The sequence below is a fragment of the Sporothrix schenckii genome (assembly GCF_000961545.1).
Source record: "Sporothrix schenckii 1099-18 chromosome Unknown Cont49, whole genome shotgun sequence".
Lineage (NCBI taxonomy): Eukaryota > Fungi > Ascomycota > Sordariomycetes > Ophiostomatales > Ophiostomataceae > Sporothrix > Sporothrix schenckii.
In genome coordinates this window covers 965,970-983,568 of record NW_015971150.1, presented here as the reverse complement: position 1 = coordinate 983,568, position 17,599 = coordinate 965,970, and the positions used below count along the sequence as shown (strand labels likewise).

Sequence of the window (17,599 nt, the reverse complement as noted above, 5' to 3'; positions counted from 1 at the left end):
TGATGTAAATAAATCATACAAATCACCATGGCTATTTGTGTGATGTCAGTAAATGTGGCTCACAGTTGAAATAGAATAATTTTCCTGAACGCTATTTTGCATGCTTTGCTATTTGCTGGAGACAAGAAAACCGAGACTCGCAAAAGTAAATTGAAAAGATTGAAACAAATAAGACAAAAGTCCCCTAGTCCCCTTTCCTTTTTAGAAACGCAGCTGGTGTATAATGATACATAGCAAACTTGCATAATGCAAACCCGGGTGGACAGGCGAAAGATTAAAAGACAGTAGGGAGATGAAAATAGGAAATCCTGTAAGAACAAAGCCGAGAAATATCAAATGGACAAATGGCGCGGCCGACCAGGGAAAGCTTCACAAACTCAAAACACACTCGCTCGTTTCCACATCGGTCGGCTCTACCGCCGCCGCTTCTTGTCCCGGTCGTTGGACAATAGGCCTGCGCCTTCGTCACTACGCCGCTTGCGGCCACGGTGGTCATCGCGACCTCCGCGACCTCCACCGCTTCCAATATCACCACCACCTCCACCACCACGGAAGTCATTCCCGCCACCACCGCCACTGCGGCGAGCATCCCGTCCGGGGCCCACGGGCTCGCGGTTCGGATCGCCACTGCCGCCGCCACCGCCACTGCCACTGCCGCGAAGCGGGCCACTGCCGCCAAATAGGTCACCACGGTTGGATGACCGCCGGGAGTTTGAACCGCCAAAGGAGCTTGGCTGGTGTTGCTGTTGCTGCGGCAGAAGCGGGAGGCCGGGACCGGGAGGCGGTCCTGGAGGAGGTGGAGGAGGCGGGGGAGGCAGACCATGGTGCTGCTGCTGCTGCTGCTGCTGCTGTTGCTGCTGTTGTTGCTGTGGCGGACCACTGCGGTCACCACGATGGCCGTGACCACCACCGCCACCACCACTACCAGTAGGACTGCGCTCACGGCTGCTACGGCGCGAGCTGCGACGGTCGCCACGGTCGTTGCGGTCACCCCGCTCGCCGCGGTCGTTCCGGTCGCTGCGACGGTCACTGCTGCTACCACCGCCGCCACCGCCGCCACCGCCGCCACCGCCGTTGCGCAGGGGATCGTTGCGCTCAAAGGCGGGCGACGGAGGGGGCATGCCACCAGTAAGCACCTGCGCGTCCGAACCCGCAATGTGGCCACGGCTGCTCATGTTGTTGGCGCGCCGCCCGCCGCTCCCGGGTCCGCCAGCAATGGCGTCCTGGATGCCCTTCATCATGCGTTCACGCTCATTGCCACGGGAACGTAAGCGATCGCCGCCGCCGTTGTTGTCGCGGCTCGACGACGACGGTGTGCCGGCGTTGCTACTGCCATCAGGACCACCACGAATGTCTCGGCCACCGCTGGCGTTGTTGTTGGTGGTGGTGGTGTTGTCGGAGGCAGGCGTTTGGGGGAGGCTGGCAGAGGATTGTCCGCGCTGCTGATGCTGTTGCCCGGAGCGGTCGGGCGTACCACTGTGTGCTGGAGCTCCGGATGACGGCCCGGCAGGAGGCAGAGGACGAGGTGGGGGAGGCGGTGTACCGCGGGCGTTCGCGTTGTTGTTGAACTGGCGCATGCGGTCGCCTGACACAGGCGTTGCGTTGACCGACGTCGAGGGTGCGGAGGGAGGGGCGGGCGGCCCGAGTCCCGAACCTTGGCTGCTGCGGCCGCTATTGCCGGAACCGCCATCGAGCTGGCCGCCGCGTCCTCTCCTAGCGGAGCGGGATGGGCCAGACGGCGGCTGGTTCTGCTGGCTGTCGCCGGCGTTTGAGCCTTGAGAGGATAGTTGTTGTTGCTGTTGCTGGGAGGATCTGCCACCATCCCGAGGGCCGGCCAGAGGTTGGTCTCGAGGATCGCGGCCATCGCGTCCTCGACTGCCACGAGGGCCAAGTGGAAAGCTGTTGCTGTCGACGAGGGGTGGAACGGCGTTCAGACGGCCGTAGCTGAGGTCGTGTGGCGGACGATTCCTATCGCCACGGTCACCCCGTTCGCCCCGTTCGCCCCGTTCGCTGCGCTCGCTGCGTTCATTGCGTTCGTTGCGTTCGCCGCGATCCCGGTCGCGGTCCCTGTCCCCACGCTCGCTGCCACGTTCTGTGCGCTCCCCACGGTCGCCACGGTCACCACGGTCACTACGATCACCGCGTTCGCCACGATCGCCACGATCACTGCGCTCGGCTCTATCGTTGCGCTCTCCACGATCACTGCCGCGTTCTCCGCCACGGCTGCTCCTTTCACCGCGCACATCACGTTCTGACCGCTCGCCGCGTTCGGCGCGGGACTCACGGCCTGGCTCGGCTGCTGCTGCATCTCTCGGCTGGCTGGGAGCCCCGGCAGGCGCATTCCGGCCATGGCGATCGTCGCGCTCCCGCTCCCTATCACGGTCATGCTCGCGGTCCCGGTTGTTCCGGCCATCCCTGCCCTCATGAGTATCACGGCCATCGCGGCCGTCACGTCCGTCACGCCCGTCACGAGCGTCGCGATCCTCTCGATCACCATCCCGACCACGTCCTCGGTCGTTGGCCGAGGCAGGCTCGATGGCCAAGGGTTGCCCGCGGCGGTCGGAGACACGAGGTGACTGTGTGCGTCCTCCACCGGGCGTCGTTGTCCCAACACCGGATCCTGATCGAGTCCGGTCTCGGCTGTCGTCTTGAATCAAGCGCGCGCGTTCGGGGTTGATGGCAACCTCAGGCGCCACCGCGTCGGGTTTCTTTTGTGGGGTCGACGACGCAGGCCCCAGTGGTGGTGTGACGTTTGCGGGTGGTGTCGCATCGCGTGGCGCATCGCGTAGATCGCGCGCGTCGCGGGCGCCACGACCGTCACGGGCATCACGAGCGTCACGGTTGTCGCGCACAAGATCACCGCCCCGCCGTGTCGGCGTGTTGTCCATGCGGTTACGGCCACCATGTTCGCCAGGCATGTTGCCGGCAAAATCACGGCCGCCAGGGGGCCGATCGGGACGGCTACTGCTGTTATCTTGAGCACGTGGATTCCGACCATCGCGGCCGTGGTCGCGCGGATCGCGCGGATCTCTTGGTCCGCGGGGATCGGTCGGCGGCGTGGCAGCCGTCTGCTGCGGCGTTTGCTGTTGCTGGTGATTGCTGCTCGCGGTGCTGTTGGCATTGCTGTTGTCCATGTGATGTTGTGCCGAAGGGCCCCGAGGCGACGAAGCGTCCCGCCGGTCCTGGTTCCGAATCTGGCCAAACCGGTCGCCTTGCGCAAAGCGACCGCCACCAACAGAAAAGTCGGGGCGGTTGGGCAGGCTGTGCGAGAGGGGAAGCGAGGTCAGCGCAGACGGCTGCTTAGGCAGCTGCGAGTGAGCGTCGCCGCCTCGAGAGGCGTTGGGTGTGCGGTTGCCTTGCAGGTGGCCGGCACCAGGTCGGGGTGTGGAAGGTTTGCTCGTGACACCACCACCGCCGCCCGTTCCGGACGATGTGGACGGTGCGGTCGATGTCGCACGCTTGACGCCGTTGGCCCCGCTGGTCCCGGCATCCTTGAGCTCGCCGTCCTCTGCATCCGCACCGCCGAGGCGCTGGGGTCGGAACTCGGGCGCATCGGGTCGGAGACCATTCTCGCCATTGGAAGCGGTTTTGGACTTGTCATCGCCGGCGGACGACTTGGTTGACACGTTTGAGCGGAAGGCCTGCACCATGACCCACTTGGACTTGCGGCGCAGCAGCTCCGAGTAGATGGCGCGGGCGGTGACGGACAAATCGATGCGCTGGCTGGCCTCTGGCGTGGCATTGTTCGTTGCGGACTCGCGCGCGGCAATGCGCTGCAGTTGGTCGGCGAACTGGCGGCCCATAAAATCGACGGCCGGGAAGGCGTCCATGACGGCTTTGAGCACGCTGATGGCGTTGCGGATGTGCGTCCACTCGAGATTTTCCAGGCAGTCCTTCAGAGCCATGTTGAGGTTCTTATGCCAACTGTAGAGAAGGTCGCGGAACTCGGTGTGCTCAATGTATGTCGGGCCGTCCTCGTTGTCCTCGTTGACCTTGTTGTCCTTGTCCTTGCCACCCTCGGCGCTCTCGGAGGACGTCGCAGCAGCCTTGCCAGCAGGCTTGGCCGCCGCCTTGGAGTTCTTGACGAACCCCAGGTAGCTGCGCCGCCCGTTCTTGGTTTGGCCAAGAGCCTCGCGCTCGTACGCATTCTTGTCGCCATGCCAGCGTGCCAGGTCCGCCAGAATCAGCTTGAGGAAACGACCAACACGCTCGGCCTCGCGCACGGTACTTGTAAAGATGAGGTCACGAAGCCGGTTGGCGCTGAACAGCCGCTGATAAAAGGTGGCCAGCTGGAAGTGGGGCACGCGATTCTCGTGGAGGAAGCGCACGAAGCGGAAGGCGTACTCGGCATCGGCCACAGACAGCAGAATGCGCGGCACAAGGCACTGCTCGAGCAAAATGTCGGACAGCGCGGAGGCAGACGCGATGGTGACGCTCGATGACCCGTTGTTGGTGAACCAGGTCTGCGCATGCACCAGCAGGTGTCGCTTAGTGTCGCGGTTACGGGTCCCCAGGGCGAGCATCTCCTCGGCGATGGCCTGGCGCTCCTTGAGGCGGGCCTCGGCTTCCTCGTTACGCCGCATCATGGCGGCACGTGGGTTCTCTGTGCCCTGCACACCACGCGCGTTCTTGAGCGCAGAGCTCTCCTTCCGCAGCCGGTCGATCTCGGCATCGTAGCGCGCTCGCGGAACGACAATGTCGCCCTGCTGAAGGGCCCAGAAGGTGACAAAGAATTCGGGGCTGATGCGTTTGAGAATCCGCTCGGGAAGGGTCGCGGCGATAAACTCGACGAGGGGTTGCAGGGTGCCCATCGTGGTGAGCGAGGGCGCGACGGTCTCAGGCGCAGCAGGCGCAGACGGCGCATCGACGTCCATTTCTGTGCTATTTGGCTCGGGCTTGCCATCCGCCTTACCGTCGGCCTGGGGCGTGTCGTCGTCGTTCTCCATGGCCACGTCGTCCGCAGCGGTTGCGTCTGGTTTGGCGCTGGAAGCGTCTTCTGTTGTTGCTGTGGGCATCGTCGGAACAGGAAGCGCGGCCATGGCCGCGTGAAAATCGAGACCCGGGCGGCCGATTAAAAAAGCCAGGTTGGCGTCGAGGCCAAACTCCTTCATGAGCTCGGGAATGGCGGGTACGAGAGCATCGAACTGGGCGGGGGTCAGGATGTTGCGCAGCAGGTCGAGGTACTGCGTCAGAATCTCCTGGCTGTCGTCGACCAGCGTCGCCAGATACTTGATGTGGGCCTGTTTCGCGGCCGGCGCATAAATGGCAGCCTGGCGGTGCTGGGCAATGTTGATGAGGAGGCGGCCCACGAGGCCGGCGTCGACCAGCGTCTTGACGAGGCGCTGCGCGCTGTGGCGTTGTTTGGCACCCTTGGCGCTCGTATCGGTGTCGTCGCGCACGTCGCCCATAGCGAGCAGGGTGAGGCGACGCAGGGCCGGGCCGCCGGTCATGCCCTGGATCTTGGCTTCCGTCCAGTCCGAATCGGCCGCGAGGCCGCCCATGGACACGATGAGGTCGCGCAGGATGATCAGGTCGCCTGGGTCGCCGGCCGCAGAGAGACGGCGCGTGACGTACTGCACGACGGGCTTGACGTCCATGTTGGGGTACGCGGCAAAGACGAGACCGGCAAAGCGCGACAGGGCCTGCAGCCACTTGCTGGCGATGAGGACGGACGAGGCGTTGTGTCGGCTGCGGCGGCCGCCGCCGATGGAGCCCATCAGCGACCAGACGAGGACGTCGTAGCCCAAGTCCGTAAAATAGCGCGCGCAGGTGACAAAGACGTCGATGAGGTTGTCGTACGCCTCGAGCTCGCCGAGGGCCACCTTGAAGACGACGGCCGGAGACGTCAGGGCCGCCTTGGCGAGCGAGCGGCCCATGAGCGAGCTGTTTTCGCGCGAGATGCGCCGCATGATGCGCAGAGCCTCGCGCTTGGTACGGGCAAAGGCCTTTTGCATGACGGGCTGGCGCGCGACGGACCCCTCAAACCACGCGGTGTAGAGTTCGTAGCGCTGGCGCAGCGAGTACGTGCGCAGCAGCTGCCAGACGGCGTCGACACAGGCGGGGTTGGCCGGCAGCAGACTCAGGGCGGGGACGAGCAGGCGCTGCAGCAGGTCATACCAGCGCTGGCGGTTGGCGGGGGACGGGTCGTCATGCAGGTCCTTGGCACCAATGGCCGCGAGACTGAGAACGAGCTCCGGCTCCTGGCCAATGTTGGGGCCGGACACGCCGAGGAAGCTGTCGCAGAGGGCAAAGACGTCGTCGACGGTTTGGCAGACGGGGACGTTGTCGAGCCACTCGTCAAAGTAGTAGCGGTAGGGCTGGCCATCGGCCACGTCGAGCTTGTCGGCAAAGGGCCAGCGGAAGGGGCGGCGGATGGCCTGCTCGCCGCGCTTGACGTAGCCCTTCATTGTGCCGCTCTGGTCGTACTCGGCAATCTTCTTTGGGGGCCCGTCGGTGATGAGCGAGGCCGCGGCGTCCGAGGCAGGGACAGGGCGGGCCTCGGCAGCGACCTTGTGCAGCGATTGGAGGAGGATGCGGTGGATGAGCGGCAGCAGGTTCTCGCCGTACAGCTCCATGATCCAGGGGTAGCGGCCCAGTATGAAGAGGGCCTCAGGGATGGCGCCGATGAGGAGCAGCTGGTCGAGAATCTGGATCTTCATGTCGGTTGGCGCGGGGAGCGCTGGTGGTGCGTCGGCGGGCGCCTCCGCCGATGCTGCACCAGCTGCTGCCGCGTCGCCGCCTGCGGCCGTAGACGCTGCTGGCTTGCTCAACTCGAGCGCTGGTGCAGCAGGTGGGTCGTCGTCCTCCAGGACCGTCTCCAGAAGCGCGGCGTCGGCCGAGCCGTATCGCTCACTCTCCTCCTTCTTGGCCAACTCGTCCTCGCGGCGGCGGCGGACGGCATCCATGTCGTCGTCTGCTGGCCAGAGGTGGGGGTAGAGGTCGCAGAAGGAGATGAAGCCGATCTTGATGAGGAGAGCGGCCAGGTAGAGGAGGTTGGCCGGTAGGATGTCGTCCGCATTGCGGGCATCCGAGCTGTAGAAGCGCAGCTTGAAGCCGAGAATCTGGGCGGCGACGCGGTTGCCGGGTGGCGGCATTGTTTTGGTCTTCTTGATCCATTGCAGCTCGTTCTCGGAAAAGTTGGAGATGTCCGTCGCCTCGGTGTCGGCTGTGTTCGCACTCATGTCGGCGTCAGCGTCGCCGTCGATGTTGTTGTTGTTGTTGTTGTCGTCGTCGTCACCAAGCAGCATGTCGTCGGCACCATCGGCTTTGCCGTTGGCGGTGGCGGCCTCGACCAGTTTCTGCAGTCGTGGATCGGCAACCTCGCGGCCGCCCAGTTGGTAAAAGGCGTAGATGTGCAATTGGCGTGCCATGTCCCAAAAGACAACGTCGCGCTTGCGGCGCTCTTCAGCAACAACAGCCGCCTCTTCGCTGTCGACCTCGTCTGCGGCGGCAGCTGCGCCCAGGCGAGAAATCCGCTCAGCAAGCTCGGGCTGGGCCCATCGCGGCAGGCCACCAAAGAAGGAGCTGCGCGGGTGGCCGGGGTGGTCGCGGGGCCACCAGGAGCTGATGCGCAGGAACTTGACAAAGAACCGAAACTGCTTGACGATGGTGGCGGCAAAGACGTCGAGGGTGGTGTCGAGCACGCGGCCCACGTCGAGATCAAAGGTGCCGATAAGACCCTTGACCTTTTCGAAGGTGGCACGGGCCGTGTCAAAGGACGGGTCCTGCTGGGCGACGGCGTTGTTGTAGAGCTCGGTGACGAGCTTGGAGAAGCCCTCGGTCTCCTCACGCAGCAGGTTGTAGCTCTGCTGGCGGTAGAGCAGGTTGGTGGAGAAGCGGATGGTCATGCGGTGGAAGGTGTCGCGAAGCAGGCCGAGGCGCATGAGGAACTCGTGGTCGAGGATCTGGCGCATGAGCGCGGGAGGCACGCCCGTGGCGCCCATAAACGTGCGCAGCAACAGCAGATTGGCCGGGACAGCAGCCGCGTCGTCGACTTCGACAAAAACAGAGACGGTGTCGAGGAAGACAATGGACGGGCTGAAGGCGGCCGCGGCGCTGGCGGCTGCTGTTGCCGTACTGTCGTCGCCGAGGACCTGCTTCACGACGGCACCCAGCTCGGCCGGGGGACGCCGCCGGTCCACGACGGACCGCAGGGCCTCTTGGAACAGCGTCGAGAGCGCCACCTCGTCCTCATCGGTGCGGGCCGTCTCGCCGGCGTCGACAATCTCCTGGCGGCCTGTGCCGGTCGTCCAGGTCGAAACTCGGTCGTCCGTCAGGATGGCGTAAACGTGCGGGAGAGACGGTCGCGCGGGCGGTGGGGGTGCTGGCGGTTCGGAAGGCGTTGCAGGTGTGCTGTTCCGTGGCAACGGTCGCGCGACGGCTGCTGGCGAGGCGGTGACGGAGGGCGTGGTCGATGCGGTGCCGTTTGTGGGTGGTGGACGAGCAGCGCTGCTGTCGTGTGAAGGGCCTTGCGACCCCAAACGTTCGCCCCATTTGTTACGGTCGGCGCCCACGCGTCCGCTGCCCACGATGCCACCACCACGGCCGCCACTGCTGCCCCGTCGCCCACGTATGCTGCCGTCGTTGCCGCCGTCGACATAGCCATGGCCCCGGTCGTTGCGGTCGTGCTGTCCGAGATGTGTCTGTTCCGGGCGATGCGGCGAGGGCCGGACACCACCGTTGTCGGCGGTGCCGCCACGCTTTCGCTTAGGAGGCATCAAGCGTCCTTGGCATGGGTGTTAATGTTCAGATGTTCAGGTGATCAAGTGTCCGAAGGATGCATGTGTATGGATGTTTATAGGAGGAAACGAGAGACTTGAAAGTGTCGGCTCTGGAAGACAACGTACGCACGTCGGAGAAGGAAGGGGGTTCGAGAAAATCGACCGGCAAATCGGTGTCGAAGGGCCCTCGAGGGCTGATTACGTCGGTGGACGACTCGACAGTTGTGTCATGCGTGCGTGGAGAGAGTTGTGATGGAGACGAGACGATCCGTCGATAATCAGGTGTCGCTTGCTCGTATCCGTCGGCCGATAACACGACGTGGGCGATGAATTCAAACTGGAGGTATCGAGTAGACGTGTGGTCGAAGAGATGAAGCAATGTTGACAATCGAAACGAGGACGACGAAAAGAAGAAAAAGGAAAAGAATGAAAGGAACAGAGAAACTATCAAAAGGAAAGGACACACAGCGAGGCGTGGAAATGGCACCGTCGCTGGCAAGCGCCTGTTTGCAGTCTCTGTCAATCCTCTCTCAAACGACGAGCGAGAAGCGAGAGACACAAGATGGTGGAGTCGGCAAACGAGGTGGTGGAGAGATGAGGCAAAAGTGAGATGCAGTTGCGAAGCTATTTTGCCTCTTTTTTTGCTCCTCACGACACATTCGCGTCGAGCTTTCCTGCAAAGGCTCCACCGTGCACTGGGCACGTTTGAGGGAAGGAGCACTGTGGGGCCAAGTCGTGCCGGTTGTGTGATAATTGTGGCTTGAATACTGCACCGCCACATGTGCGAGAGTCACAGAAAAGGCTCCGGTTTGGTCGATATAAAAGTGGGGCATTGGCGTGGGGTGGCTTTCTCACTGTTCACAGCAGCAATGATGCCGAACGAATGCAGTGTCGTACGAAAGATACGTCTTACGTAGGAGAATGGAAGAAATCCGAAGAAAAAGACTCAGTGTTTTGTGGCGTACATAGATGCAATTAGCGATGAGCGACGACGTCTACGACGGGCTATCCAATAACACGGGGAAGCGTCTCTAACGTGTACCAGTACTTTTGCGCTGGTGGTAACAAGCGCGTTGGCTAAGTACTAGTACGCACTGGTGTCTGATGGCGCGAGCCGACCTACGGAGCAACAGTCAGAATTTTAGTATTTTCTTGCACTCTCCTCTCTGCATCGAGGTCGCAAAACCACCCCCTTACCTACGACTCACAGCGTGACTCAGATCACAGACGACATCCCCCGGCAAGCAGTATCGGCGCCCATTAATACAGCCCGTGTCTTTGTTTTGGCGTGTTTGGACATCTTTGTTGCTTCTCATCTTTATTTTTCTTTGCCATTTTTCCAGTCCATTCTCTCGCCTGCATCGCAACCGAGATCTTCTTCCGATCAGCCGTCCGCTCCGGACGCATTTGCAATTATGGCTTCGGATGGCGTTGCCGCCAACGGCACGCCCCAGCCACACTATGGTCAGTAGCTACGAGTACCCTCCACCTCCACAAGCACACCGCACGCTCCTAGACCAGCTGCTGAATACCTGCAAGAAAGAATCTCAGCGCAGCCCGAAAACCCGTTTGCAAGCCTGATTCCCGACCAGCAGATTGCCATTGTGCCCGCATTCGACCTCGAGTCCGGCGTGACGCTCCGCAATGTCCCCGTCGCCTACACGACCCGCGGCACGCTCAATGCGGCCGGCGACAACGCCATGGTCATCTGCCACGCGCTGACGGGCAGCGCCGATGTCAGCGACTGGTGGGGCCCGCTGCTGGGCGGCCCCGGCCGGGCGTTTGACGTGTCGCGCTTTTTTGTGATTTGCGTAAACAGCCTGGGTAGTCCCTACGGCAGCGCCAGTCCCGTGACGGCCAAGGACGGCGATGCTGGCCGCGGGCGGTACGGCCCCGAGTTCCCGCTGACGACGATCCGCGACGACGTGCGGCTGCACAAGATGGTGCTGGACGATTTGGGCGTAAAGCAAGTGGCGGCCGTGATTGGCGGGTCGCTAGGTGGCATGTTCGTGCTGGAGTGGGCCTACCTGGGCGCCGACTACGTGCGGTGCGTGGTGCCGATTGCGACGAGCAGCCGGCACAGCGCGTGGGGCATCAGCTGGGGCGAGGCGCAGCGGCAGAGCATCTACGCGGATCCCAAGTACGAGGACGGCTACTACCCCTTTGACGACCCACCGGTCACAGGGCTGGGGGCGGCGCGCATGTCGGCGCTGCTGACCTACCGCAGCCGCAACTCCTTTGAGGCGCGGTTCGGCCGCAACATTCCAGATCCGAAGCGGCAGCAGCTGATCTTGGAGCGCGAGCGGGCGCACGCGGCGACGTCGTCTGCCTCCTTGTCGTCGGCATTGGCACCGCACACGCTGCCGCCTGCGTCGCCGTCTGAGGGCCATTTCCGCATCCACAACGACGGCCACCGGATCAAGGAGGCCAACCGGTTCCGGGCTACGTCGGCCGCATCGTCGGCATCTGGCAGTGGCGGCGGCGGTGGCGGCGGCAAGACGGAGGGCAACGAGTCGAGCGGTGCGGCCACGCCAGACCCGCAGTTCCACGGCCCAAGTGCCGTCGACGACGCTGGCGCGGGCGCTGGCGCCAAAGAGAGCCTGACGGGCGGATCGGCACCGCCGACGTCGACCTACTTCTCGGCGCAGTCGTACCTGCGCTACCAGGCGACCAAATTTGTCAAGCGCTTTGACAGCAACTGCTACATTGCCATGACGCGCAAGCTGGACACGCACGACGTGTCGCGCAGCCGGGCCGACAGCGTGGCCGAGGCCCTTGCGCTGATCAAGCAGCCGACACTGGTGCTGGGCATTGAGAGCGACGGCCTGTTTACGTTTGCCGAGCAGCAGGAGCTGGCAGAGCACATCCCGGACTGCCGGCTGGAGCGCATTGACAGCCCAGAGGGCCACGACGCGTTCCTGCTGCAGTTTGAGCAGGTCAACCGCTACATCCTTGCGTTCCTGCGCGAGGTGCTGCCCGACATTATGAATCGCCCAGGCCTGGCGCGCACGGACGAGGGTGCCGTTGACGGCGCCGACGTGGCGAACGGCGCCCAGAGCACGAGCGGCGGCAACGAGGCCAGCTCGGTGGGCAAGCTGACCAAGTCGAGCACCTTTGGCGAAGCCGAGGTGGACGACATTACGGCATGGTAGTTGTGCGGCCCGAGGAGAGGGAATTCCCCGAGACAATTGACAACTGTTATCGTCTCCGCCTACACTTGAAACACGCTCATAGAATATAAACTAAAAATTGGAAAATGAATATGCGTCCCAGAGAGCTCGGATGTGTAAAGTCCAGGTAACGGGACTTCCACGTCCTCCGGAAAGTTGAGGTGCCACTGTCGGCATCGGAAATGTCGTTTTAACCTTTGGCCGGCCGTGCCAAGACACATAGTTCAGAAAGCCAAGACAACCTTGCCAGACATGGAACCGGCACCCTGGGCACTTGTGCTCGGACGAAGCAGTCGAGGCAGTCTTCACGGCCCCTGTGGAAAAACGCCCCCTGCCATTGACACGACGATTTCTGCTACCGCCAGGCGCTCCTTCCTGGCGCGCATGCGTCTGCTCTTGCCACTTTTAGGTGAGTTTTGCACCCCACTTTTCCCGCCTGGAAGCTACCGCGAGTTCCGTACCGAGCTAGCAAGATCCATGTGCACGATCTCTGCGCTGTGATTGGCCGACTTGCGCGTGTAAGTAGACGTTACCGAGAGCACCTCAGAGGAAACTCGAGGCCGCTCCCTGTCCGCTGTCAACTTTGAACCGTCGTGCATGTTGAGTGTGAGAGTGTTGCACCGTTGGTATTTTTATTGAATCCCTGACCATGCCACATCCCCGGCCGTGCTCTCTGTTCCTGAACGGCTAACTGGTGGCAATCCACGTGGGAAGCAACATTTGGATGAGAATAAAGACTCTTGAAGCTAGGAACAGTGTGACAAAGGTCGCAGTGGCCTGGACTCTTGGTCGAGTACGACATACCCCGTACTAGAGAGACAATACTGGGTAGGTGTGAGGCAATAAAAGGCAAACACGCCAAAGAGGTGGACGAGAGCTGGGCAAAATGCGACGGCAAACGAATGCATAAACAAAAGAGGTTGCCACAGTTTGTATTCCGTATGGATGCGTTCTCGAGTATTTCAGTGTGTCAAGTTATTGTGTGTCAAGGTTGCCTGGGCTGGCTGGTGTCCGGCTGTCGAAAAAGGAAAGACATTCCACTGCGGAAATAAGTAGGCCGGCTCTCGCCTTGTCTCGGTGACTGGATTTGCGACCTTTCCAGCTGACCGACACACGGAATATTGGAACAGGTCACGGGAAAGGCAACAGAGCTGTTGATCGCAGAAAACAAGAAAAGGACGTAAAAAAAAACACAAAAAGGAACAAGACAAAAATCGAAGTAACGAAAGTGTTAAACGACAAAGGACGAGACAGGAGCAAGACAAAGATGAACAGACAAAGAAAATGTCATGCACGACCTGCCACCATACCATTGCACAATGTCCCCATAAGCTCTTGGCCCGTTCATAGCAATGCGACATCCTCGACAGAAACAGCATAGAGTCTGTTCAAAAGGACGGAGTCCATTCGCCTGCTCTCTGCATCATCCTCCACTCTCTTCGACCTCTTCCAACCCACCGGTTACCGTCTGTGATCTTCGTCGTCACTCCACGACGGTCCATGCAGGCACGTTCCTGGCCACCCTGGACCATCCTCGCATCCTAGTCTGCTTTTCTTTCTTCTTTGTCTCGTTTTCCTCTTTCCTCAGCCCACCCCCACTCACATCATGCACTTTTCAAGCTATGGACGACCCTTTTGCATAGTTTTGTTTGACTTTTCGACTCCTTCTCTATCCGTAGTATTGCTTTCTTTTCGAGTCCCTTCTCCAGTCTTCGCCCCTAGGCTCCCATACCCACGAGCGCCGCCAGCCAATACCTTGTCCCCGTCTATCCTGTGGCCTCTAATTTGCCTTCGAGACTCCCCCCATCACGCTATAAGGATTTGCCTGCCACACGTTTGGCAACCCAAAGTCCCACCACTCCACATTTACGTCGTAGATGCATTTGGATGTATGTTGTATTGCACCGCTGTTGTCCGCCCACGCATATGTGTCACGCCCGAGGATCCTAGCTTCTCTTGGCTTGGACTTGTGCCCTGTGCCAGTGCTTCTTTTTCCGCACTGGCGGATCGCTTCTTTGGCTTGTCGCTAGTCTCCAGTCGGTCTGTCGTTCAGCGTCTTCTTTGTAGTTTTCTACTTCTTCTCTTATCGCCCACTCCCGTGTGTTCCAACGGGCCCTTGCATCGGCGGCCAATGCCTTCTCATTGATGAACTTGTTGCCTTTCTTCGTTTCCTTTTCAGTTGTTTTCGTTATCCTTCTGACGCCCGGACGCCCGGACGCCCGGACTTTCATTCTCGGCTCCCTACAACCGGAGAGTTCTTATCACCAACGTCGCCTACGTCGCCTACGTCGCACACATCAAATCAGCACCAAAGACGGCTCATCAACGACACTCTTCGCCTGTTATTCCGCTTGGTTACACCTCTACCCGCCGCCGGGGACGATTCCCCATTTACCCCGACACAATAATATAACAAAAGTTCAACAAACCAATATGGACATGCTGCCCGAGCCGGCCGTGACAGGGCTGCCGCCCGGCCGCACCTATGGCGGCAACCGGGCTTTTCACAACTATGGTGGGTGCCGTGCTCTGCCTCAGCATGCACTTGGCCGTCCACTCGTTTCTTGCTAATCCTCTGGCTTCTCTCACTTCTCACCGACGACAGCCAACGACTACTCGCACATTTCGGACCCGAACCTGCGGCGGCGCCTCGCGCTCTCGGAAATCGACAAGGTGCCCCTCGGCCTGTACCACGTGCGCGCCGTGGCAGTGGCCGGCGTCGGCTTCTTCCTCGACTCATACGACATCTTTGCCATCAGCATGGTCACGAACCTCTGGGGCCTCGTGTTTTGGGGCGGCGGCGACGCCACGGCATCGGCGCTCGTGGCCGAAACAGCAGCCGCCTACGGCTACGGCAACAACCACGGCTCGCTGCCGGACCCCGTCAACCAGGCCGTCAAGGCGTCGACGAGCGCAGGCATCATCGTCGGCCAGCTGGTGTTTGGCTGGCTGGCCGACGTCCTGGGCCGCCGGCGCGTCTACGGCATCGAGCTGGCCGTGATTGTACTGGCGACGCTCGGCTGTGCGCTCGCCAGCCCCAGCCCGGCCATGAGCTCGACGGGCCTGCTGGTGTTCTGGCGCGTCGTCATGGGCGTCGGCATCGGCGGCGACTACCCGCTGTCGTCCGTCATCACCTCCGAGTTTGCGCCGACGCGGTGGCGCGGCGCCATGGTGGCGTCCGTGTTTTCGATGCAGGGCTTCGGGCAGCTGCTGAGCGCCATTGTGGCGCTGGTGGTGACGGCGGCGTTCCGGTCCGAGTTTGTCGGCGTCGCGAATGCCGCCCAGTGCGGCGTGGGCTGCCGCGCGGCCGCCGACCGGTGCTGGCGCATCATCATCGGCTTCGGCGCGCTGCCGGCGTGCTTTGCGCTGTACTACCGCATCACCATCCCCGAGACGCCGCGCTACACGTTTGACGTGGCGCACGACGTCGAAAAGGCCGATGCCGACATCCGCGCCTACATGGCCAGGGAGCGCGAAGGCACCGTCGACCCCGTGGTGCAGGCGCGGCTGAAGCGCGTCGCCGGGCCTGCGCTGTCGTCGGGTCCGTCGGCCACCGTGCCGCACGCCTCGTGGGCCGACCTGCGCGCCTACTTTTGGGGCCGGGGCAACCTGGACCATCTGCGCGTGCTGCTGGGCACCATGCTGTCGTGGTTCTTTCTCGACCTGGCCTACTACGGGCTGGCTCTCAACAACTCTGTCGTGCTCGAGGCCATTGGCTACTCCAAGGGTGCCAATCTGTATGCGGTGCTCTACAAGTAGGTCGTCTTTTTGTACACCCTGGATTGGGTGGTTTATCCTGTAGCTTTGATTTATGCTGACTCTCCAGCAACGCCGTTGGCACCATCATCCTGGCGTGCGCCGGCAGCCTGCCCGGCTACTGGACGGCTGTGCTGACCATCGACACCGTTGGCCGCAAACCGCTGCAGGTCGGCGGCTTCCTGGTCTTGACGGTCCTCTTCTGCGTCATGGGCTTCGCGTTCCACCGGCTCAGCGAGACCGCCATGCTCGCCCTCTACGTCGTCGCGCAGTTCTTCTTCAACTGGGGCCCCAACACGACCACCTTTGTCATTCCCGGCGAGTGCTTCCCAACGCGCTACCGCTCCACGGCCCACGGCATCTCGGCGGCCATGGGCAAGATCGGCGCCATCCTCGCGCAGGTCATTAGCATCCCAATCCTCAGCCGCGACGCGCCGCCCAACTGCACCATGAGCGGCGGCAGCCCGACCTCCAAGAGCTGCTCGCCCTGGCTCAACCGCCTCATGCAGATCTTTGCCCTCTTTATGCTGTGCGGCACCATCGTCTCGCTATTTTGCATCCCCGAGACCAAGGGCGTCACCCTCGAGGAGCTGTCCGGCGAGGCGCCCACGTCCTACAATGCGGGCCGCAACGGCAGCATCGGCGGCGGCGGCAGCGGCGGCGGAGGCGGTGGCGGCGCTCGACGGCGCAGACGCCGTCGCAATGCTGCCGCCGATTTCGATATCAACAACAACAACAACAACGGTGCTGGTGGCGGTGCCACGGCCTCTTCGTCGTCCTCCCTGGCCAAAGCCTTCCAAGAACCCCTGGACTGGAACCCCTTTGCGGGCGGCCAGCCGGCTGGCTTCTTGTATCCACGCATGGGCGCTCGCAAGTACCGCCGTCGGCGCATCTTTGGCCGCGTCCTCGGCGGCGGCGGCGTTGGCGGCCGCGGTTCGTCGCGCGGCGGGTCGGGTGCCCGCATGCGCGGCGACGACTATACAAACGACGGCGACGACGCCCGCATCGACATTATGACCAGTCCTGAACTGGCTGCCCAGCGCGAAGCCGCGCGCAACAACAAGGGCGGCAGCAGCAAAAAGGGCGCCGGTGGTTCGGCGGCTGCCGCCGCCGCCGCGAACATCGGCCACTCCGCGCCGTCCCGCTCGCACAGCGGCCGCCACCTCCTCAGCCGCGGCGGCGCCTCCAGCAGCAACCGCAACCACGACCACGACCGCGACTCGGACACATCCGCAGCCACGCTGACGACATACACCAACGCGAACACGGCCGGCTACGGCGGCAACCATGACGACAGCGGCGAGCCCGGCGACCGCCCGAGCCGCCGGATGGTCCATCCGCTGCACCCGGCCTTTTCCACCGGCCACGGCGGCAGGCTGCCCGGAGACGACGGCGACATTGCCATGGGCGGCCTGGCGCATCCCCCACGAACGGCCGCGCATCAGCGGTACCCGCGCGGCACCACCAACAGCGACGGCTTCTCGTCGGATGGCGAGGGCCCTGCGCATCTTGGCCACGGCGGAATCGGTGTCTTTCCCGGCTGGGGCGCCGGCTGGGGCCGCATCGACCGCTCCAATATTGGCCAGGCGACGGCCGACAACACCCTGGACGACATCCGACTGAGTGATGTTGGCCAGCTGCTGCGGTAGACAAGCAGCTGTGTCCCGTCTTCATTGTATTCATAAAGCATTCGGCTTTTTCTGTTTATTTTTATTTTTTATTATTTTTATTATTTTTATTACTTATCATTCTACCACATAGTTTATTTCTCTTTATTGACATAGAGGATCACGGCATGGATATAGGAAGGACTATTTAGAACTAGATTTGTATACATCTAGTATGATACCACAACACAGAGAACAAAGAACAATCATTTACACAAATTCATACGATTGCATTGATGGAATAATATAGATAGTAAAAGCCAAAAGAAATGCTCGCCGAAGGGGT

The 17,599-nt window shown here is 61.8% G+C and overlaps 3 protein-coding genes across 3 annotated transcripts; 2 read left to right on the top strand and 1 right to left on the bottom strand.

Annotated features, from left to right (window-relative positions):
- Positions 1 to 413: 413 nt before the first annotated feature.
- Positions 414 to 8,717, bottom strand: SPSK_00367 (THO complex subunit 2; the record flags this gene model as incomplete). Its single annotated transcript, XM_016727336.1, has 1 exon — positions 414 to 8,717. One exon carries the CDS (start codon positions 8,715 to 8,717, stop codon positions 414 to 416), a length of 8,304 nt encoding a protein of 2,767 aa, XP_016582829.1.
- A 1,418-nt stretch (positions 8,718 to 10,135) lies between these two features.
- SPSK_00488 (homoserine O-acetyltransferase) lies at positions 10,136 to 11,872 on the top strand (the record flags this gene model as incomplete). Its single annotated transcript, XM_016727456.1, has 2 exons — positions 10,136 to 10,184; positions 10,242 to 11,872. The coding sequence occupies 2 exons, from the start codon at positions 10,136 to 10,138 to the stop codon at positions 11,870 to 11,872; spliced, it is 1,680 nt and encodes a 559-aa protein (XP_016582828.1).
- Positions 11,873 to 14,323: 2,451 nt separating this feature from the next.
- Positions 14,324 to 17,295, top strand: SPSK_00408 (MFS transporter, PHS family, inorganic phosphate transporter; the record flags this gene model as incomplete). The annotated part of the gene is made up of 3 exons (XM_016727377.1): positions 14,324 to 14,405; positions 14,496 to 15,645; positions 15,717 to 17,295. The coding sequence occupies 3 exons, from the start codon at positions 14,324 to 14,326 to the stop codon at positions 17,293 to 17,295; spliced, it is 2,811 nt and encodes a 936-aa protein (XP_016582827.1).
- Positions 17,296 to 17,599: the final 304 nt, after the last annotated feature.